At 43.4% G+C, this 23,675-nt stretch overlaps 1 protein-coding gene across 1 annotated transcript in view; it reads left to right on the top strand.

Annotated features, from left to right (window-relative positions):
• LOC129329276 (semaphorin-3D-like) overlaps positions 1 to 23,675 on the top strand; it is a 91,432-nt gene that overhangs the window by 49,975 nt on the left and 17,782 nt on the right. The window contains exons 3-12 of the mRNA XM_054978767.1: positions 1,064 to 1,224; positions 1,982 to 2,044; positions 2,557 to 2,676; positions 3,993 to 4,095; positions 4,641 to 4,769; positions 8,407 to 8,552; positions 9,486 to 9,600; positions 10,221 to 10,290; positions 11,099 to 11,243; positions 12,454 to 12,676. Coding sequence (XP_054834742.1) covers positions 1,064 to 1,224; positions 1,982 to 2,044; positions 2,557 to 2,676; positions 3,993 to 4,095; positions 4,641 to 4,769; positions 8,407 to 8,552; positions 9,486 to 9,600; positions 10,221 to 10,290; positions 11,099 to 11,243; positions 12,454 to 12,676 — 1,275 coding nt within the window. The remainder of the gene's footprint in view (positions 1 to 1,063; positions 1,225 to 1,981; positions 2,045 to 2,556; positions 2,677 to 3,992; positions 4,096 to 4,640; positions 4,770 to 8,406; positions 8,553 to 9,485; positions 9,601 to 10,220; positions 10,291 to 11,098; positions 11,244 to 12,453; positions 12,677 to 23,675) is intronic.

The raw sequence follows: 23,675 nt of genomic DNA, 5'->3' as shown, positions 1-23,675 counted from the left end.
CTAGTTGGTCTTTAAGGTGCTATTTGACCTGAATCTTGCTGTTCTGTTACAGACTACCCACCTGAAACTGACCATCTTAGTTAGCTGTCTCATTGTTATAATTAAATGGGTTTTCATGTAGGGCTGCCAGTCCCCCGGTGGGGACAGGGGATCCCTTGCTCCCAGCCTCTGCCCCCCCCCCACCTCTTACCTGGCTGGTGGGAGGGAAAGAATGGGGAACAGGCCTGGGAGGCACAGAACCTCCCAGGCAAACAAGCAGTTGTAGTGGATGCTACAACATCCCTTCTTCAAGTGACGTCATCACGTCTGGCAGCAGCTATGCTCCCGCAGTTCACAGGGGCCAATTTTGGCCCCCAGCAGGCTGAATTGGCCCTGCATAAAGTGCGAGCATGTCCTCTGTTGGCACAATGATGTCACAACCCATATTATAAATCTAATCCTCCTTCCTCTTCCCGGAGAAATCAGGCTGTAGATCCTGCATTTAAAAGGGGGTTTCAAAGTATTCACCCTTTCAAAACTTTAGTGCCATTAGATATTACAAATAAGTGACTTCAACACACCGTACATTAACACACTGACTTCTTATTTCCAACAAAACAGCAGGCATCATAACTCAGAGCCTCTAAACCTTTCCCATTATATATTAAGTATAGCTATATCCAGAGCTACTCTGATTTAAAGAAAGATACCTAAAGATACAAAGTGTTCATATTAATTAGGCTGACAAATGACACATTGACATGACGCATTAACACTACAGGTATACCCAAAGAATTTTACTTTGTCTGTTTGGATCGAATGCTCTTTGTCCTTTTTAAATCAAGTTTTTTTTCCTTTTGTCCTTGGATTCTGTGCTGTATCTTAGTTTGACACATGCACACACAGCCTCCAGACAACTGTTGTTGCTTTGCTTTTTGAATCTGCATGTTGGCCAGGGAAAGCAGTTGGTTTCCTGGGGATCCAGAGATGGAGATAGTGAAGCACACATTCCAATTTAGTCCTTGATCCTCTTAAGTCCAGGGATAAAACTGTCATTCCGCTGTTTCCATTCTCTGTCTTGCAGATCTGCTGAGATCAAACAGTTTCCACCAGCTACTAGACTCTGAGGATGACCTGGCATTTCAGTCTCTTCTTGTGGATGAGAACAGGGCATGGCTGATGGCAGGTGCAAAGAACCACATATTTTTGCTGCACCTTGAAAGTCCTAACAAAGAGCCTCAGAAGGTCAGTACCAGAAGAGCTTGCCATTTTCCCATTATATCATAGGGAGGGGGTTGGCTGTTTCTGATTCAGTTCACAATATTATTTTTTGTTTGTTTTATAGCGTGGAAACTGTAAGCCAAGTGGTTTTCAAGGCAGCTAACAATAGAAACAGTATTTTATTTACGTTATTTATATTCTACATTTCTTACTAAGGCTTAAGGTGGATTGCACAGTGTAAGTCAACAATCAGTTACAGGGACATTTCAATAAACAATGTAACAGGGTATAGATTTGAAAACAAACAGAAATCCATTACAGAACTGAAGAAATGCTGAAACTGAGCATAAACAATTCTAAACCTGATATGTTAGGTGTGGACATCCCTAAACAAAGTTGGCAATTGGAGCAAACTCATCAGAAAAGCAAAATCAGGGCACACCCCAGAAACTGACTCTATTGGGCAACTGCCAAAGCCTCAGCCATTTCTGGGGGGACGTCCATGGATGGAGCAGAATGCAGAGTGGTGCTGTGGTGGGGCTTATAGGAACATGAAGAAGCCTCTGGGAAAAATTGTGTGAGCAAGAGGGGTCAATGTGCTTAGAGTGAGGCCCATGGGAGGTCATTTTGGCCAGCCCCCTCAAAATCCAGAGTTGCCCCTGAGCAAAATCCAACTGCATTCACCAGAAGACTCTGCCGACTTTCTGTTGCACTGGTGGCAGGAGAAGTCAGAGCTGCTAATGTCAGCATAACAAGATCTTGGCTGTGTTTTCTTTTCCAGATTTTCTGGCCATCTCCTATAGATCAAATGGAGCACTGCAAATTGGCTGGGAAGAATCCTGAGGTAAAATAGGGTTCCACATGGGCTTTATGGCTTACGCTGACAAGCTTCTCAGGGCTCTGTGATACTAATGACTTGGTTAATTGTGGAACTCTTCACATACGTACTTCTGTGGAACAACTTCTCCGTATTTGGTATTACTGTGATACTCGCTGTGTTAGGGTTGCTAACTCTAGATTGGGAAATTCCTGGAGATTTGTGAATGGAGCCTGGGGAGGGTGGGGTTTGGGGAGGGGAAAGGCCTCAACAGGGTATAATGTCATAGAGTTGATCCTTCAATGCAGCCATTTTCTTCAGAACAACAGATCTATATAGTCTGGAGATCAGTTGTTATCCTGGGAGATCTCCAGGCTTCACCTGGAAGTTGGCAAACCTAAGCCCTACCTTGTTAACTGTAAAAACTTATAAGGGAAGGAAATAGTTTCTGATTTAGTCAGTTTAATTGCTACAGATAACTTTTAAGTAGTCTTGAACGATAGAACATTAAACACTGCCATCTTCTGTGTCCTTGCCAGACGGAATGTGCAAATTTCATCCGCCTCTTGCAGCGTTTCAATAGCAGTCACGTGTTTGCCTGTGGAACTGGTTCCTACCAGCCCATGTGTGCCTTCATACAGCTCAGAGATGGAGTGGAGGTGAGTTGTACTCAGGGGGACAGCCTTACCATGAAGCAGTTGCTTCAGGCAGTGGGTTCTAGATGGGATGCCAGTACATCTACACCCATCTCTGGGTGCCACTAAAGAAAGAAAGAAGGAAGGAAAGAAAGAAAGAAAGAAAGAAAGAAAGGGATAGGTGGTTAGGTTGACTTTAGAACAGAAACAAAAAACATCTCCCTTATCTTCAAGGAACAGGCAGAGCACTCACTGAAATTCTAGTTAATCCTTAATACGGAAAGGATTAACTAGAATTTCAGTGAGTGCTCTGCCTGTTCAGTCCTCCTAGGGAGGACACCTGTTCAGTTTCCCAAACTGAATCAAATACCATGCTTCAATAAATGTGTCAGTCTTGAAGGTGACTTTAAGCCTAAGAAGTTGTCCTCTGTACAGGAAGAGAAAAAAACCCTACTCTGTAAAGGTACCTAGGATGAGCAGAAAAAGTGGGGACATAATCAGTTGAGATTTTCAAATATTAACTCCCAAGCCAGAAGCCTACCATATCTAGAAACCCCATATTACCCTCTTGAATCCTGAAATCACTTAATTTGGATCCCTCCCAATGCCTTTGATCAGACTTTTGCAGGTACAGATTGAAGGCCAAATTCTATTACAAATTCCTGGCTCCCTGATAAAAATTGAACTATAAACAGTGGTTGTCAGGGTGGGAGGGCTAAACCACCTAAGATCTTTGCTGCTCCCAATATTGTAATTTGATATAACAAAATAAATAAATAAATCTCTCTGACACAAAGCTGCCATTCTGTGGAAAATCTTCAGCTATGCTCTCGATCAGGTAGCTCCTCAATATTAAAAAATCAGTCGTTTTAGAATTTTCATAAGACTGCCACTTTCTGGTAAATTTTTGGCATATGAATTTTATAGCATGTCTGAAGCTTTAGTTGACTCTGACGATCAGCATCTTCAACCGTAAGAGCAAGATTTTAAAAAATTGAGTTTCTTTACTAGTAACGCTGTATAAATGCATCATAAAATCATAGAGTGGGAAGGGAGCAAACAAACCTTGAGGTCCAACCCTGAACCATCCATTCAACTTCTCTTTACAGATCCTTACACGCAATCTAGGCCACCAGTTGCCAGAAGCGCAATGCAGAAAGAGAGGGACAATTGTTTGAGCGTGACACTGGGTGGTGATTAAAATTATTAGCCACAACTGTTGAGCTGCTTTGGCTTTAAAGGCAGGATGGCCTGTTATGTGATAATGACTTTTCTGTATGCATGGATGTTTCTGGCTTGGCTTATGCTTGGACTCGTATTTCTCCTTTTGTTTTCTGCAGGAACTAGGGATTCCAGCTATGCAGCTGGTAACTCACTCCATTGAATCTGGGAGAGGCAAGTGCCCCTACAGCCCCCATGAGCCTTTTACAGGGCTTCTCATTGGTAAGAGAAAGCAGTGAGAGAAATCTAGACAATAGTAGAAAAATTAAAAAAGAAGTTGAGCTTACATTAACAGCTTTACATCCAGCAAAGTCTTCTAGAATCTGTATCTCTGTGTATCTCATGCAGTTGTGTCTTCTGCTGCAACAATCCCTTTCCTCATGACTCCATCTCCATGCCAGGAAAAGCTTCATCGGTTGAACTTCTTCTGGTTAAAAGTCCAGAGGGGGGAAAGATGGCAACCCTGCATGCTTTCCTCATCCAGTATCTCTTCCATCACTACATTTTTTATGAGGGAGCAAGAAAATCCTTAAAAATCTAAAACATACATATATAGATAGATAGATAGATAGATAGATAGATAGATAGATAGATAGATAGATAGATAGATAGATAGATAGATAGATAGATAGATAGATAGATAGATAGATAGATAGATAGATAGATAGATAGATAGATAGATAGATAGATAGATAGATAGATAGATAGATAGATAGATAGATAGATATAGATATTCTGACAATATATTTCTCTTCTGGATATCACAGATGGTGAGTTTTATTCAGGTGCTTCTATTGACTTCATGGGAAGCAGTGCTGCATTCTTCCGCACATGGCTGGATAGGGCTGACCAGAACTACATCCGAACAGAACAAAACCAAGATAATTGGTTAAATGGTAAGTGGACTATGGTCGTAGAATAGTCTGCCCTTAAGTAGTGGTAAATCTGCCATTGTCCCAGTGGGAACTCTTCAGTTGTGACATCAACAGAGCTAGAATCTGAACAAATGTAGCTCATGCTTCTACCTAGAGGATTCCAGAAAAGAATAACTGAGTCCTTTAGAATGCAACTCTTCACTGCTTGCACCACAATGATTGATAGATATAAAGGGCTGGATAAATGTTCTAGAATAGGATAAGGTGGACGGTTGATTGAGTCTTGGGAAACAGACGATGCAGTTACACACAATACTGTAATGATGGTGGCTCAGTCTATTCTAAATGACAAAAGGAAAGAAGTTCTTAACAATTTTAGATACGTACATTTCTGAATGAGCTTTAATAGCTTTAGAACTGACCCCTATCCCTGTCGGCTAATCAGAGGGGACCGATGTATGTTTGTGTGAAAAGGAGCCCAGTTTGGATGCTGGAAGAGCATTTGACAGAGTCCCAGTGAGAAAGGTGTACTATACATGACAATAAATAAAATAAATATTACTATAGTGTTATTACTATATTATAACATACTATAGTAATATATCCAGGGGTAATTTCATAGAAAAAGAGCTGCAGGAACTCATCAGCATAACTCATCAGCATATGCCACACCCCCTGACATCACCGAAAGTGTGTCAGAAGGCAACACCCACCCCTCAGGCTCCACTCCAAAAATCTCCAGGTATTTCCCAACTCAGACATAACAGTAACAAGAACAGTGTGTTTCTATAGTGCTTTTCTAGACTGATTAGTGCCCTCTCACCACAGAGAACAAAGCCAGCAAAACACAGATACTGTACATCTGGGGAGTGTGTGGTGGGGGGAGATAATAGCAACACTCACAACCACAGAGATCAAAGCTTACAGGCCCAGAGGAAAGAGGCACAGGCCCAGCTCCGAGGCCGCTGCAGCCTGCGCATTGCCTCTCCAGCTTGCAGGCCTGGAGGAACACCTGCACAGGCTGCAGTGATGCTAGCTGGCCACAGGGCCGGCTCTGAGGCTGCTGCAGCCTGCGCGCAGCCTGCACTGGCTTCCAAGTTGAGAGGACAGGGCATACAGGCCCGAGCTGCCCGGTTGGCTGCGGGGCCAACTCCTGAGGCGGCTGTGTGCCGCCTCGACCAGCTTGCAGGCTGGGAGGACAGGCTGCAACAGCGCCAGCTGGCTGCAGGGCTGGCTCCAGATGCCGCCGCAGGCCACAGGCCACCTCAACCGGCTTGCAGGTCAGGAGAACGGGCCGCGCAGGCCGCAGAGGCACCGGCTGGCCGCGTGGCCGGCTCCAGAGGCTGCCACGTGCCACATCGACACTGCTGCTGCTGCCACCTCTGCCGCCACCTGCTGCTAAAGACATGGGCAGCACAGGGAGGAAAAGGAATCATGTGGGCAGGGCCACCGCCCAAGTGATCTCTTTTCAGAGGTTCCAGAATGGTATTCTGGCGTGTTCCCCCTCAAAATGAGCCCTGAATATATCATATATATCTCAATTCCCAGCTTCTGTTAAAAACAACTGTAGTCCTTTTTGTTGTGGTCATTCCAAAAAGATTGTATCAAATGGGGTTTGGGAAGGATTGCCCCACTCTCTCTCCTTCTGGAATATGAAGTGGAGTAGCAGATCTGCTGACCTGAAGGAGTCCCTCTTTGCCTCCACCTCTGCTCTATTTGTACCGTTGTAATTAAAGCAAATACTATAAAAAGGCCTTAAATCTAAAGAAGTAGGTCTTGTGTATATATTCTTATTTATTATATGAAGATGTATTAAGTGAATATTCTGTAGGAGTGAGCATAATAACATTAAAAGAGTCTCAACAGAACACACCAAGATCCACCTAGACTAGCATCCTGCTTCTTGCAGTAACCAAACAGATGCCACCAGAACACCCACAAACAGGACGCGGGACAAAACGTCTCAGTATTACTGCCCCTCCTCCAGCAACTAGTATTTAGAATGCTACCTCAAAATGTGGAGGTTTCCTGTAGTCCTCATGGCCGCTAACTGTTGATAGATCTGTTCTCCATGAGAAAGATCTACTCCTCTTTGAAAGCCATCTAAGCCAGTTGCAATGAGCTCAGCAAGATAATTATGAAGAAGTACTTTCTTTTGTCCATTCTGTGTCTATTGCCCCTTCCAGCATACCTCAAAGAATGTTGGAGGAACAGTTGTGTATCCAAAGTGCATTATCAAAAACCCAAGGGAGATATCTGTGCTTTTTAAGAGTTGGATTTCTGGCGTAACATTGAGTGCATTAGTACTCAGTCCAGCAAAAATGTATTCATCAGCTAGATAAGAAAACTATACCAGACACTAATTTCTCCACATAGCCTATCCTAGTAGCTTATTACTGGTCCTAGTTTCTCTAGTTGCAAGTATCAAATTCTGCAAGATTGTAAGCTCTTTTTCTAACCAGCACTAGTCCATAACATTCCCTTCTCTTTTATATAGCCTATGTTCTTTACGATCAAGGCCATTGGAAGAGGGTAAAAGCCAGTTTGGTGTAGTGGCTAAGAGTGGTGGGATTCCCCAGTCCTTCGCTTGAAGCCAGGTGGGTGACCCTAGGTCAGTCACAGCTCTTCCAGAGCTTTCCCAGCCCCACCCACTTCACAGGGTGATTGTCGTGAGCAGGGCTTTTTTTCTGGGAAAAGAGGTGGTGGAACTCAGTGGGTTGCCCTCAGAGAAAATGGTCACATGGCTGGTGGCCCCGCCTCCTGATCTCCAGACAGAGGGGAGATGAGATTGCCCTCTGCGCCGCTCAGCGGCGCGAAGGGCAATCTCAACTCCCCTCTGTCTGGAGATCAGGGGGTGGGGCCACCAGCCATGTGACCATTTTCAAGAGGTTCCGGAACTCCGTTCCCCCACGTTCCCCCTGAAAAAAAGCCCTGGTTGTGGGAATAATAATGTTGTGGGCACGTTTGATTCATTGACTCATGGTGCTGTAAGATTTCTTTCCTGTAATGTTTGTATGGTGGATCAAGTTTTTGCGCCTGAGGAGGTTATATTAACGAAACATCAGGTATCCTATCGGCTCTCTAAACTGGGCAACAAGGGAGCGTCTTCTGACGTCCTGACATCACTGGTACCACCTGAAAAGGAAAAAGATACTTATTGTAAAGGACATGTACACACAAATATAATAATATAGTACTTACCTTGTTTCTGATCGTGGTATACTGTGGAAGCTTACCTGTTGAATGACTTCCCAGCTTGAGTTGTTTACTGTACCTGTTGAATTTTCTTGTCCATAATTAATGATCACACAAAGATTTTTCAGTGAATTGTTTATTGGTTTATAATGGTTTATGTAGTGTAAATGTATATATAGAAAGTTATGTGAATTCTGTACTCTTAATATATTCCATATGTACCTTCACTTTAACCTTTATTGCTTTTTCATTTTTTTATTTTCTCTATCCCTCACGTGCGGTTTTCCACCTTCTAACAGGTGGGAATAATAATGGCAGACTTTGTAAACTGCTATGAGTGGGTGTTAAGTTGTCCTGAAGGGCAGTATATAAATCAAATGTTGTTATTATTTTTATTATAAAAGGCTCTGAATAATTTGTTCTGCCAACACGTTGATTTGTGCCTGAATTTCCCTCTTCACAGAACCTGTGTTTATTGGTGCCTTTGCCATTCCTGACACCTACAACCATGATGATGACAAAGTGTACTTCTTTTTTCGGGAAACTGCTGTGGAAGCTGGACAGTGGGAGAAAAGACGCATCCATGCCCGGGTGGCTCGTGTCTGCAAGGTCAGCTATAGGGGGTCTCTTGAAGAAGCTAACTCAAGCTCTGCTTATCATATAGAAAGAGCAGGCAGAGCTGCCCTGAATATTGTGCCTTGGCATGTGCCAAGACCCTGCTGTAAGCAGCATAGGGCTTATCCAGGTTTGCAGATGAGAGGGTGCCAGTAAAACCCTGTGGGGTCAGTCCATTTAAAGGCGTCATCCTTATTTTATCTATGGCTTCCTGTACAGGTTAAGTTTTATCTTTGTCTTAGAACATGGGGGGGAGGGGCATCTGAGATGAACAGAGTTATTCCAAAGACACAAAACAGTCAGCATAGTCTAACTATTCCATCTATAACCTTTTTATAGTGTGAGCTAACAACCCTGTCTGAGGCTATGATCCAATGCATATTTGGGAATATGTCCGTTTGAACTCATTGAGGTTTACTTCTGAATAAACATGCATGGAAACAGACTGTATGGAAGAAGTTGAAAATGACCTGGGATAGTGGCAGACTAGGATCTGGGAGACTCAGTTTCAGACCCTGCTCTGTTACAGAAGTTTGCTGGGTGAGCTTGGACCAGTCAGACACTCTCATTTAACAGACAAGCAAGGCATTGGGGTCCCCATTGAGGAGAAAGGTCGGTGATAAATAAAGTAAATGCATTGAGTCAATGTGATGGTGTGGTTTGTGTTGTTCTGAGACTGGGGGAGACCTGGGTTCAAATCCTTACACAGCTATGAAGTTCCCTTATCCTAAAATAAAATGAAAAACATGGAAGATCTATGCCTGAAGAAGGATGGAAGGAAGGATGGAATAAAAATGTAATAGGTGGATAAATTTGGGTGGGTAGAGAACCTGTTGTGGCTATTATAAAACTGCCCCCAGTTAGAGCTCTACACAAATAGGCCATGATGGACATTGAGGTGTTTCCCCACTCATTTGTGGTTGGCAGAACGATGTTGGCGGAAAGTACAGCCTCATCAACCGTTGGAGTACGTTCCTCAAAGCCCGGCTGGTTTGCTCAATCCCAGGTTTGCAGGGTACTGAAACTCACTTTGATCAACTGGGTAAGTTTCTGTTGTTTCAGATTTCTTGCTGTTTGATTACGACCTATCACTGCATTGTCCGTAATCTTTCCTCTATTATAAATTCTCTGATTGCACTACACAAGTGTGGTATTTGGTTCAAAACTCTGTAACATTAGCTTTTATAAAGGAAATCAATTACTAGCTTGGTAGATAGCCATGAAAGCAATACCAATTCAAATATTAGTGACAGGAGGCTGTGCAAGATTTGCAGTGGTAAGGAGGATGTGGGACACTAGAGCCCTGCAGAGCTTGTTACCCCTCCCTCGCAGCAACAGAATAAATTACGCAAAGTGAGCTTGTTTGGTTTGTATAATTTATACAGATTGCAAAATTCCATTCCTCTTTATACATAACTTTAATTTTACCCAGTGCGGAAAATACATTGCTCTGATTGTAACCTTGCAATTGACCCTGCCCTCCATTCCCCACCCTCTAGCTTTACCTAAGTAGGTGCTGAAGAACATACATAGCTGGAGATGCTGGTTCTGGAGTTTTCAGTCAAAGGTCACATGGATGGGTTAAAAACTTGACCTAATTAGTGGTCTGCCTTTTAAGGAGCTAAGTATCCATGATCATCTCGGTTTTTTTAACCTCTGCAGAAGATGTCTTCCTTCTTCGCACCCGCAGCTTGCAGAATCCTCTTATTTATGGCCTTTTCACAGTATCCAGGTTAGTAGAAATAAGAACAGCATGCACAACTAAAGAAACTACATCTTTTGCCCTGGTCTGCTGCATGACTGAGATAACACATATTTTACAGAATTTTCTTGTGCCTCACATAGGCATTGGGGGTACAGTTGCTTTGTGCAGTCAGTACTATGGCACTGATTGGAAGATCTGAACAGTGGTCCAATACAATTGCTCTGCCCAGAGTTTATTCTAATGTGCAGTTGAACAGATTTGGTAAAGTTGAGGAAGAAAGTAAAATGGGAGCTATATTTTTGTGCAGATAGACATATGGAGTTTAATGAGGAGCTAGGTTGTTTCTTAAAAATAAGTCTGGGTGGGGGGGAATATAAAAATCAATAGAAAATGACAATGAAGGCTACCCTCCTTATCTGTCATTTCCCCCTCCTTCCTTTTAATCAGAAAAAGTTCCATTGTATGTCAATGGAAGGGACAAAAGTCTTGCACTGGTTGGCCACCTTCTGGCAGCAGGAGAAAACAATCCTCAAACCTCTGCATGTGTTCCAAGACACACTGATAGTAAAGGAATGGTGAAAATGCTGATTTGTTTTTAATAGTTGCAAGATCGTTTAGATGTTTTGGGCTCAAGAAGATCCATGAATAAAAATAAATTTAGGCTTCTCTGTGCACATCCAGTCTCTCTTCTAAGATACAAACCTTTACTGTTTTGCCTGCTCTTAAGATACACAATGCATGCATGTCCTTTGTGCTGATTCATGGATCTGTAGCATCCATAGAGGATGATTTTAAGGTTTGCCAGTCAGCCTATCCATGTCTTTTTCACCCCTAGTGGCATTTTTAGTGGCTCTGCTGTATGTGTCTATTCCATGGCAGCCATTCGGGCTGCTTTCAGTGGGCCCTTTGCACATAAGGAAGGCTTGGACTACCAGTGGATAGAATACAAAGGAAGGATTCCCTACCCTCGTCCTGGAACAGTACGTATGTAAAATGCAAATTTTTCCTCTGTCTGCTGCACAGACACTTAGATAATGGAATATAGTTAATGTAGCCTACAGTTCAGCCATACTATGAATGCTACATGAGAATTAATTATGAATGATACAAGGATGGAGCCCCAGAGGAATTACTGGAAGGGTGATTAGTTTACCCAAGTTATATTGGCCTGCATACTTAGGGAGTCCCTCTGGGCTGTAGATACTCCAGCCTTGTCTGACGGTGGCCCATTAGTGCTGCTTTTGTAATTGACACAGGGACCAGCCACTTTACTATTAGACACAGTGATTATTAAATACAGATAAAACTAAAGCAGAGACATACCATGTATGGAAGGAGATTGTAGGTAGTAGGTTCTTGGCTAGTGTGATGTTGCTTTGTTAGAGCAGTATGAACCAACAGGTACAGCCCACCATCCTATCAGAACCCCTTGAAAGAAATCTGGATGCACTTCATAGGTTACAAAGCATGGGTTGGATCCGAAATACCACAAATGCAACTCTGCATACAAAACAGATTTCCTCCCCTCCTTCCTCCTGCTAAAGCCCACCACACCACCTGAAACACTTGACTCTAGGGATCAGGGAATCCCCAGAAATATAATATCAAACTAAGCAGCAGGAGGAGAAATTAGTAAAAATTGCCCCCATGCCCCTTTCTTTCACTAGTAGAAATTATTTTCCGCTGGTGAAAAGAAAGTATTATATCCAGCCCAACGCAAGAGCATTGTAAAATCCCTTGAATGCTTCCCTCAGTTCCCTCTTACAGAGAAGCTGCAAAAATTCACCATTGTCTGTGGGCTGTGTTCCCATGAGCAGCAGGAAAAGCTGTCCCCTCATTCCCCCTTTCTGGGATGGCTTGCTCAAATCCTGGATTATTTCTGTATGCAGAAAAACAAAAACCTCTTTTGCATACTAAAGATCTATTAAATTCAACATACCACGTTTAAGCACCATGTCCCAAGTAGATGCTGCCAGCCCATTACTGAGGTTGGAGCAAACTGTGTGATAGTGGCATCACAGAGAAAACTGTAGGCACAAGAGAGGTTGGTACTGTGTTGTATTTTAATTTTGTGCCATGCATTTTCACTCTACAGCATATAAAAACATTGGTCACAGAATTACAGGACTACTTCTTGTGGAGTTTGAATGTTTGCATTATACATTTTTCAACATGGTTGTTCTGTTTCAGTGTCCCAGTGCAACATATGACCCACTTCTCCAGTCAACAAAGGACTTCCCTGATGAAGTGATCAGCTTCATGCGTACCCATCACCTGATGTGGGATCCTATCTATCCACTCCACTGGAAACCTGTTATGATGAGAGTCAACGTGCCCTTCCAGATCAAACAGATCTTGGTGGACAGGATGGAGACAGAGGCTGGACATGTTGATGTCCTCTTCCTTGGAACAGGTAGAGGGGTCTAGGCAAAAATGCCTCACATTCTTTATAACATACTGCATTTAAAAAAAATACCCTACTTTTTCGGATTCTGCTTTCCAGCTCAGCAAACTAAGAAAAGTGATGATAGGTATACCATCCCAACAGTGTTATGGCAGGGCAAAAGAAGCAATGGGCACTGTAAGGAAGAACACAAGAGTTGCCCTAGCTGAAAGGCTTTTAAAAATATTATAACACTATATAGGAGAAGATCTGGCAAACCTCTAATTTAAACAGCCCCTGATGATCCTCTAGAAACCAAGCCTGCTTATTTCCTAGAAACTACTAGACTATTGTAATTCACTCTACATAGATCTCTCCTCAAAGGCAAGTCAGAGACTCCAGCTGGTGCAAAATGCTGCAGCTCATATACTCTCAGAAGCTAGATGGTGCATGCACATCATTCCTGTTCTGCAGTCCCTGCATTGGCTGCCCGTCAGTTACTGGGCTCAATTCAAGGCCATGACTATCACATTCGACATTGGTAATAATGTCATGTTAATTACTTACACTTTAATTCAGAAAGGTGTCATCTATGTGTTCTGCTAGTTCTTAAATGTACAACTACCATAACCTATTGTATCTGTTTTCATTAAATGTCCTAACTGTTGATCGTGTTTTATTTTTGCTCTATGAACGTCCTAGATATTGACTATATTGTAATCTGCCTGGGATCTCAGTGAGAAAGGTGGACTACCAAATAGGTCGCTGTAGAGAGCAAGTTTGGTGTAAGGGCTAGAGTACTGGACATGGACAAGGATCTGGCTTTAAATCTCCACTCAGACATTAAGCTTTACTCTCTCTCAGCCCAATCTACTTCTTGAGCGTAGTGATGAAGATAAGAGATTAGGAAACCCTGCATACCACTCAGCGCCCAGGCCAAATCCCTGGACCTAGAAACATGAAATTTGGAAAGAACATTCCTTTCATGATGTAAACACCCACTAAGGAATTTTAAGAAATTCACCCCCTAAGGGGGTAAAATGTGCTTTCCCAAAGGGATACAGCTTCCCTGTGTGGCTGGCAGGCTGCTGCCTGCTTGCGCCCCCACCCACTGCCACTCAGCCACTCTTCACTGATTGGGCCAGACTTTCAAAGTCATTTGCATATGCAGGCTGATTGGGGCTCACAACACTCCACACCTCATCCCACACCCCCAGAGACAGTTGGAACACAGAGATCATTTGTGTATGTGGCCTGATTGATCCTCACCCCCCACATTCTAAACAGTATGCTGTTGCTATTGGGAGTAATTGAATGTGTCCTGAGGTAAAATGCACCTCCCAGTCTTCCCCTAAAAGTTCACTAGGGTTGCCAACTCAAAAACACACACATACACAAACCAAAAAATGTTACATACCCATAGGTGTGTTGTCCAGTGGAATCTAAAGTTACATGATGCGGTGAAGGGATTTAGGGCATTTTCCACTGGATGAGATCTGTGCTATAATGCAGCTTACATTTGGGGAAGGAAGTCCCACTGAATTCAATGGGGTCTGCTTCTAAGTTAACTTGGTTTTAGGAATGGCATGGAAGGAGGAAGAGTTTTTACTCAGACTTATAACAACATTTCACTTGGCAATGTATTGGTACACCGGGCTTTAGGGCACAACTAGACTTGATGTATTTGAGCCAACTTGGCTCAGACTGAAGACCTATAAAGTGGGAGTATTGGGTTTAAAGTACAGCATGGATGGATGGGAGAAACTTAACCTTTCCCTTGCTCCTCTCTCTGAAATTATTTTGTTCCAGCTGTTTTTCTCCTTATGGGATGGGTTATATGGGATGGACTTCATACTAGGGGGATTCCATCCAACCATGCTGTGCTTTACATATCACTCCCACCCCTACAGGCCTTTATAGGGAATCAGTTGCAACTCTATATATTGTCGAAGGCTTTCACGGCTGGAGAACAATGGTTGTTGTGGATTTTCCGGGCTGTATAGCTGTGGTCTTGGCATTGTAGTTCCTGACGTTTCGCCAGCAGCTGTGGCTGGCATCTTCAGAGGTGTAGCACCAAAAGACAGAGATCTCTCAGTGTCACAGTGTGGAAAAGATGTTGGCAGGTCATTTATATCTACTCAGGAGGGGTGGGGTTGAGCTGAGTCATCCTGTAAGAGTTTCCCCGGGTGTGGAATGCTAATGGAGGGAGGCTTCACTGTATCCTGAGGAGGTTCTTTTGCATATGGATTGGTGCTTGATGTACTAATCTTCTCTGCAGGGCTATTGTCGGGTATAGAGTGTTTTGTTAGAGCTGGAAACCATGTTCTATTCATTCTTAAAGTCTCTTCTTTCCTGTTGAAATTGTGCTTATGCTTATGACTTCCCTGTGCAGTCTGACAAAGTAGTTGGAAGTGTTGCCAAGTATTTTAGTGTCCTGGAATAGGGTACTGTGTCCTGTTTGAGTTAGGCTATGTTCAGCCACTGCTGATTTTTCAGGATGGCCAAGTCTGCAGCGTCTTTCAGGTTCTTTTATTCTTGTCTGGATGCTACGTTTTGTGGTCCCGATGTAAACTTGTCCACAGCTGCAGGGTATGCGGTATACTCCTGCAGAGGTGAGGGGGTCTCTACTGTCTTTTGCTGAATGTAGCATCTGTTGTATTTTTTTGGTGGGTCTGAATACTGTTTGTAAGCTGTACTTTTTCATAAGCTTTCCCATCTGATCAGTGATTCCTTTGATATATGGCAAAAACACAACTTCTGACTTGGGATCCATGCAGCTCTAATGCAGCTCAGGGAGCTGGGGTGTCTGAGTCGCTGTTTGTAGGGCTGGAGGGGTGCAAACTGCCCGCAGCCCCCTGTTCTCAGGCAGAGAACAGGCAAGTACGCTCAAGACCTTGAGGGCGCGTTGATCTCGGGTGTGAGGGGGGTTCTACGTAACGAGCCCCCATCCACCCTTGAGGTCCCACCTGAAGAGAGGTTGCTGAGATCTCTGCAGTGACTTTGGAGTCAAATTTTGGCATAAGACCTACATGCCCAAGCTTCAGCAAACTAAGAAGGGAACCTGAATCGATTGGATAATCGAAGCAGCGATTACAACCCAAGAGAAACATCTAAGAAGGTAAAGATTGCTTTCTCTCATTACGGGAGTGACAAAGAGATCTAGAAAACTGCAAAAGACTTGATATATAACTAAGAAAACTCCAGCAAATAAATTATTAAAAAGTGACATTGTAAAGAAAAGTTAGAGCGGAAAAACGATTATTGTTTACATACCTGTGGCTAGAGAGAGATAGTGGACTGTGAGAAACTTTCAACATCACGAGAACTGCTGTGAAACGGAGAGGAACAGGAAGTGCGTCAGAACCATAAAGAGCTTGGCGAGAAGCGGCTTGTAAGCAGCGGAAGTGGAATATCGCCATTTTTGAAGAGGGCAAAGCTGCGGCTTCAAGAAAAACGGAAGTAGGCCATCTTAGACAAGGGTAAGGGCGGTTGCCTCAGAATAAAACCATAGAGAAAAGACGACCGACATTTTGGACCGCGTAAATATCAGTTTTTATCAAAATAACCTAAACTTTGACTTTTAAAAATAATGGAAAATAATAAAATCATGCCATGGAGCTAAGGAAAAGAGCAGACTCGTGGGAGCTAAGTAGAGCTAGCCCCACGATGTCAAAGAAGGAATGGCAAATGGCCCTGGAAAACCTAGACAAAAAAGTTTCGGAAGGGAATAAAGAGCTTAAAGATATGATGCAAGAGATGGCGAAAAATTTGAAAGACTTTAAAGAGACACTTAAATCGGAGATGGGAGAACTAGCGAAGAATATGGATCAGGTTCAAAAAGAAATGCAAGTTACACAGCAGAGAGTTAACGCAGTAGAAAAGGCGGCTGATACCTTGGCAGATGTGCTGAGAATGGAACTGAGAGGCGTGAAGGGAAGAATGGCCGTAGCTGAATGTAAACAAATGGAAAGAGAAGTGAGATTTCGTGGAATCCCGGAAGTTTTGGAAAAAACAGCCCAAGAGCAGATTACAGAAATTTTGGCAGCATACCTGGGAAAAGAAGAGGAGATTGCAGCGCTTCTGGACGTGGCATACAGAATTAACTCAAAATTTGCAGCTCAAAGGAAGTTACCAAGAGATATGATTGTGCAATTTACAACTAGAAAGACAAGAGAGTCAATTGTGAGTAAACAATTTCAGGACCCATTAGAGGTTGATGGGAAAGTGGTGAGAATCATGAAAGAACTGCCCAGATCGGTGTTGTTGGAGAGGAAGAAGTATAGAGAGCTGGTCCAGATGTTAAAAGACATGAAAATCAGATACAGATGGGAAATACCTGAAGGACTGGCTTTCGAATTTGGTGGTGTAAGGAAAATCATCAGATCTGGCCAGGAGATGGAAAGGTTTATCAGGGACAATGAAAAAGACTTACCAAAAGGAGCTAAAATTTGATCATGGAGTGTAAAATCATATCTTGGAATGTAAATGGACTAAATTCACCTTTTAAACGTAAGACTATTTTCCACTGGCTTTTAAAACAAAAATGTAATATAGTGTGTTTGCAAGAGACGCATATTAAAAAACAGGATGTGAAATAATTGAAACTTGCAAAACTTGGAAATGAATTTGTAGCAGCTTCCAAAAGGAAAAAGAGAGGAGTTGTATTATATATAAAGGAGGAGCTACAGCCAAAACTGGTTCTAAGTGATACAGATGCTAGATATATTGCAGTGGAAATAATTTGGAACTCTAAGAAGATTTTGGTGATTGGAATTTATGTGCCCAATGGGGCAAAAGAAAATTTTTTCAAGGACTTACAGGAACAATTAGATGAATTGACTTATGATCAAATAATTTTGGCAGGTGACTTCAATGGAGTTACAAATTTGGAAGAAAACAAGAAATCTAAAAGTGCACAGAAAAAGAGAGGACTTTTGCCAAAATCGTGTTTTGCAATTAAGGAACAAGAAAGTCTGGAAGATGTGTGGAGGAGACAAAATCCGAAAAATAGACAATATACATTTTACTCTGCAAGACATTTTACACTATCGAGAATTGACATGATCTGGGCCTCCAAAGAACTGTTGGTATGGACTAGAGATGTGGAGATAATGCCCAAGGTAGGCTCAGATCACAATCCCGTTATGTGGAGATTTGGGAAAAATAAAAAGAAAAGAGGATGGAGGATGAATGAAGACTTGCTGCAAACGGAAGAAAATATGGCATTGTTACGAAGAGAGACCAAATTTTTTATACAGTGCAATTTGAATAAGGATGTACCAACTAACAAGGTATGGGACACATATAAAGCTGTTATTAGAGGAACGCTAATGGATCTGAATGCAAGAGCTAGGAGAAGTAGGGAAGAAGAGAGACTTGAAATTATGGAAAAAATTAAAGCCAAAGAGATACAACTTAAAAAAAAGACCAGGAAAAAAGAAAATATTTCAGGATATTAAAATCCTGCAGGAACAATTGACGGCAATGAACAATAGAGAATTGGAGTGGACTTAAAAAAAATGAAACAGAAGTCATTTGAAGGTGCAAATAAGCCTGGGAAATATTTAGCGTGGCAATTTTAAAAAAAAGGGAGAAGAAAATCATAACTAAGATTTGAGAGGAAGATAAAACATTGACAGATCAATCAGCCATTAGTAGAGCCTTTTTAAAATTTTATGCAAAGCTGTACCAAAAGGAAGAGGTGAACAGAGATTCAATAGCAGAATATTTGGAGAAAGTGAAGCTTCCAGTAATTTCAGAGGAATGGAAAGAGAAGTTAAATAGGGAAGTGACAGAGGAAGAAATAAAAGAAGCTATACAATCAACAAAATTAGGGAAAGCACCGGGACCAGATGGAATAACAGCAAAGTTCTATAGAATGATGGCCAATGAGCTGACACCGTTTCTAAGTGAGGTAATTAATGGAATATTACAAGGCCAAAAGATTCCTGATTCATGGAATGAAGCTAATATATCATTGATCCCGAAAGATGGACAGGATTTCACCAATGTTAAGAATTATCGTCCAATTTCGTTGCTGAATAATGATTATAAAATATTTGCGAAAATTATGGCGGAAAGATTAAAGGGATGGATGTCGGAATCTATTGCAGAAGAACAAGCTGGATTCCTACCCAATAGACAAATTAAGGACAATTTAAGGACAGTAATAAACGCTATTGAATATTACGATAAGCACTGTGATAGGGAAGTTGGTTTCTTTTTTGTAGACGCGGAAAAAGCATTTGACAATTTGAACTGGGATTTTATGTTTGCCACTATGGAAAAGCTGCAAATGGGAGAAAAGTGTCAGAACTGTGGCTAGATAATGTCCTTACTCCAGACTACCTCCTGCAATCAGACAACAGTCCATTGTTTCCAAAAGGCTTTTACTGAAGAAATAGTTCATTATAGTCCACAAGCCTGAATGCAATATTCAGGATGGTATATATGCATTGTTACCAATGACAGGCAAAGCATGAGGTACAAAGTAACAGATCACAGCAGGCCCAACCTCCCCCCATAGTTCTCAAAACAACCCCTTTGAAGTCAGGAGAGCGAAAGTTTCCCAAGGCCGGTTCTTGGTGGAACATCGGTAGCCAAAACAATCCTCTTCTGTGAGATAGCTGCCTGGGAACCTTGGCACCTGTGAAGAGAGCACTTAAACACTGAAAGGATTAAAATGGAGTCAGTTAAGCAAAGGCATACAAGAAAGCATTCTGGACCTGACATTCTGCCCCCTCTAAGATGCTCCCCCCCCAGGTTTATGTGGGTAACGAGAGTGGAATGCTTTAACTAACCTAGGAGCATGAACATGTACAGAATTCACCCACTCATCAAACCCAGAGTCAAAGTCCTTCCATCTGATGAGGTAAAATAACTGATTTCTTTTTATTTTAGAGTCCAATATTTGTTGAACTTCATAGTGGGTTTGATCATCAATCAAAGTAGGGATTGGAGGGGCACGGGAGTGCCACTGGTCGGCAGAGGGGGCTTTTTTCAATAAACTAACATGGAAGGTATCATGCACGTGGCGTAAATTCTATGGTAAATCCAAGGCAACAGTCACTTTGTTGATTACTTTGCGAACAGGAAAAGGTCCTAGGAACTTTAACACTAGTTTGCGGCTGGTTTGGGTTACTTTCAGATTCTTTGTAGAAAGATAAACAAGATCACCGGATTGTAATTCCCATTCCGCCGCACGGTGGCGGTCGGCGTACTTTTTGTAATCCTGTTTGGCTTTGATGAGGTGTTTTCTGATTTGAGTCCATTGTTGAGCTGCTTCCCCCCACCATTCGGTGACGTCTTTGGAAACTGTAGTAGAAGGGGGGAGCGCTTCAAACGGGAATGGTTTGAAGTGAAAGCCATAGACGACTTTGAAGGGAGTTTCTCCCGTGGAAGCATGTACACTGTTATTATACGAGAACTCTGCCAAGGGGAGCAAGTCAAACCAATTCTCCTGCTGGAAATTAATGTAACAGCGCAGAAATTGTTCTAATATTTGATTAGTTTTTTCCGACTGTCTGTCTGTTTCCGGGTGATGGCTTGAACTTAAACCTTGCTCAATGCCCAGCAGTTGTAAAAGCTCCCGCCAGAAGTTGGCAACGAATTGTCCGCCGCGATCCGAGATCACCTTTGATGGAAAAGAATGTATTTTTACAATGTTTTTTATAAAAATGTCGGCTAGTTTTCTAGCAGAAGGAATTGTGGTGCAAGATATAAAATGAGCTTGCTTGGAGAACAAATCCACCACGACTAAAATACAGTTGTGCCCCTTTGAGGGGGGTAAGTCAGTGATAAAGTCCATAGAGATTATTTCCCACGGTCGATTTGGCGTTTCTAAAGGCTGTAATAGTCCTGGAGGTTTGCCCTTTCGGGATTTGGCGCTGAGACAAATGGGGCAAGACGCTACATATTGGGAGATGTCTTTGCGCATGCCTGGCCACCAAAATTGGCGTTGCACTAAGTGAAGCGTTTTTAAGTACCCATAGTGCCCCGCCGTGGGAGCATCGTGACAGCGTTGTAAAACTTCTTTTCTTAAACTTTTGGGTACATAGAAGCGATCTCCCCAAAGCCATTCCCCTTGATCGGATTGTTGCAGTTTGTCTTTGGGCACGTCCCCCCCCCCTCTTTTTCCACTTCAGCTTTCAGTTTTTGTCTCCACCCCAGATCGGGTTGAGGGGATAGGGTTGTGCGGCTGCGTGTGGTCACTACGCCCCCTAATTGCGTAGGCGAAAAGACTGTGTCAATTGTCTCCTCCCTTTTGCTTTTGTGTTGGGGCATGCGTGATAGAGCGTCGGCCAAAAAGTTGATTTTGCCCGGGAGAAAGTTTAAGGTGAAGTCGAACTTGGAGAAGTATTCCGCCCATCTCAGTTGCTTGGCGTTTAGCCTGCGAGGGCTGCGTAGGGCCTCTAAATTTTTATGGTCCGTCCAGACTTCGAACGGATGACGGGCTCCTTCTAACCAATGTCTCCAGGTAGTGAGAGCTGCTTTTACAGCAAAGGCCTCCTTTTCCCAAACATTCCAATTCCTTTCCGCCTCTGAAAACTTTCTGGAAAAGAAGGCGCAGGGTTTGAGTTTCCCATCCGCCCCTCGCTGGAGCAGCACGCCCCCAATTGCAGTGTCGCTGGCGTCGACCTGCACTATGAAGGGGCGGTTTTCATCAGGGTGTTGTAGAACGGGCTCTGAGACAAACTGCGTTTTAAGGTGATTGAACGCTGTTTGGCATTCTGGTGTCCAAGACAATCTTGCACTTGGTTTTCTGGCTTGGTCCCCCTTGTCTTTGGTTTTTAACAGTTCGGTTAGGGGGAGTGTGATTTGAGCGAAATTCGCAATGAACTCTCTATAGAAGTTGGCAAAGCCCAAGAAGGATTGTAATTCTTTGCGGGTCGTGGGGGTTTGCCAATTTAATACTGCTTGTATTTTGCCCGGATCCATTTTCAAGCCCTCTTGGGAAATGCAGTAGCCTAAGTAAGTGAGTTCTGTTTTGTGGAACTCACATTTAGAGAGCTTAATGGGCAGTTTGTTATTCATGAGAGTGGTTAAGACTCTTTTTACAAGGTCCACGTGTTCCTCTTCAGTCTCCGAATAGATTAACACATCATCTAGGTACACCACAACGCCTTTGTATAGGAATTCATGCAGTACTTCATTGATCATGGACATGAAAACCGAGGGGGCCCCAGCCAGGCCAAATGGCATAACCAAATATTCATATTGGCTGAGGGGCGTGTTAAAAGCGGTTTTCCATTCATCCCCCTCTCGGATACGGACATGGAAGAAAGCGTCTTTTAAATCTAATTTCGTAAAGACCTTACCTTGAGCCACGACGTTGAGTAGATCTCTGATGAGCGGGATGGGGTAGGCGTTGCTGGAGGAGACCGCGTTAAGTCCCCGAAAGTCCGTGCACAGTCTTAGGCCCCCGTCCTTCTTTTTGACGAAAAGCACTGGCGCGGCATGGGGGCTGTTAGCAGGGCGAATGAATCCTCTTTGAAGATTGAGGTCTATGAACTTGCGGAGCTCTTCTCTTTCGTTAGGACTCATGGGATATAGTCGGCCCTTGGGTAGCGAGGCGCCCGGCAAAATTTCCACGGCACAGTCCGTCCTCCTGTGAGGAGGTAAAGTATTAGCTTCTTCCTCTGTGAAGGCTTGGGTGTACGCTCTGTATTGCTTGGGTATTTGGTTGATTTCTTCCTGGGTGAGGAGAGCAGGTTCAGTTATAGTAGGGTTATTACCCCAGTTTTGATTCCAACGATGATTTTTGCACGATTCATGGGTGAACGTGATGCTTCCCTCTGCCTAGTTGATATAGGGGTTATGATCGCATAACCATCGGCTTCCCAGGATCAAGGGGTATTTCGCCGTGGCACTAATGACGAATGATCTTACTTCCCAATGTTGTCCCATGCCTGTTATGACTGGAGTGGTTTCGGTAGTAACTGGATTCATGTTAGTGCCATCCATTTGCTCGAAAATGACAGGGATTTCCAAATCTTTCACAGGAAGTACTAGTCCGTTTACTAGAGCTGGTGCGATAATGTCTCTGGAGCAACCGGAGTCAATGAGGGCTTGTATGCGGATGTGCATTTTCTTGTCAGGATTCACCAAAGTTACTGGTATGAAGAGTATGGACCCATGGGGTCGGTTGGGAACCGGAACTGACTGAGGTTTGATCTGCCGTTTGGGTCCTTTTACGACAGATCCATTTCATTTCCCGAGGAGGGGCTCTCTGGATTCTCCCCCCCCCCCCGTTAGGGCTGTTGGATCGTATTCCATAACTTCTTCCAATTCTAGTCCTCTTTCGGGGGGGTTTCTCCTCGGCGCTCCCCTACCTCTCGCGGTTCTTGGAGCTGGAGTAGGGCGCGGTGGCGCCTGGTAGGCTGCGGGGGCTGGGCGTCTTAGTTGGAGCAGAGGTCTTTGCACAGGCCGGTATGGGCATTGTGCCGCATAATGACCACCTTGGCCACACTGCAAACACAGCCCTTGTTGCCATCTAGCATCTCTTGCTCCACGAGTAGCATATCCAGCCCCCCGGCTCCCTTGGACAAGAGTGGAGGGTTCGTCTTTGGCCCGGAGGTTGTTGGTGTTGTTCCACCAAACGAACTTCTAGCAGGCGGTTTTCTACTTCGCAGGTTAATTGTATCCACCCTAACAGCGTAGGAGGGTTATCCTGCATGAGAGCTCTGTCCAACAATTTAGGATTTAAGCCCTGTTTGAATAAAATAATTTTGGTGGATTCTTCGCACCTTGGGCATTTGGCAGCGAGTTGTCGGAATTTTGTGGCATAGTCTCTAGCCGACATGCTGCCTTGCCTAATAGCCTGCAATTCAGTTCGGGCTCTAGTTTCTTCTAGGGGGTCTTCATATTGGGCTCGAATTGCATCCACTAGCCCTTGGAGTGTATCTAACTCAGGGGCCCCCACGTTATAGAGTCCTACATACCAGTCAGCTGCTTTACCTTGGAGACGTGATCCCAGATGCTCGATTTGACTGGCTTCACTCCCGAAAAGATGCCCCCATCGATTGAAAAA

The sequence above is a fragment of the Eublepharis macularius genome, chromosome 4 (assembly GCF_028583425.1).
Source record: "Eublepharis macularius isolate TG4126 chromosome 4, MPM_Emac_v1.0, whole genome shotgun sequence".
NCBI lineage: Eukaryota > Metazoa > Chordata > Lepidosauria > Squamata > Eublepharidae > Eublepharis > Eublepharis macularius.
Note: the sequence above shows the minus strand (reverse complement) of the source record. Positions and strands in the feature narration are given on the sequence as shown.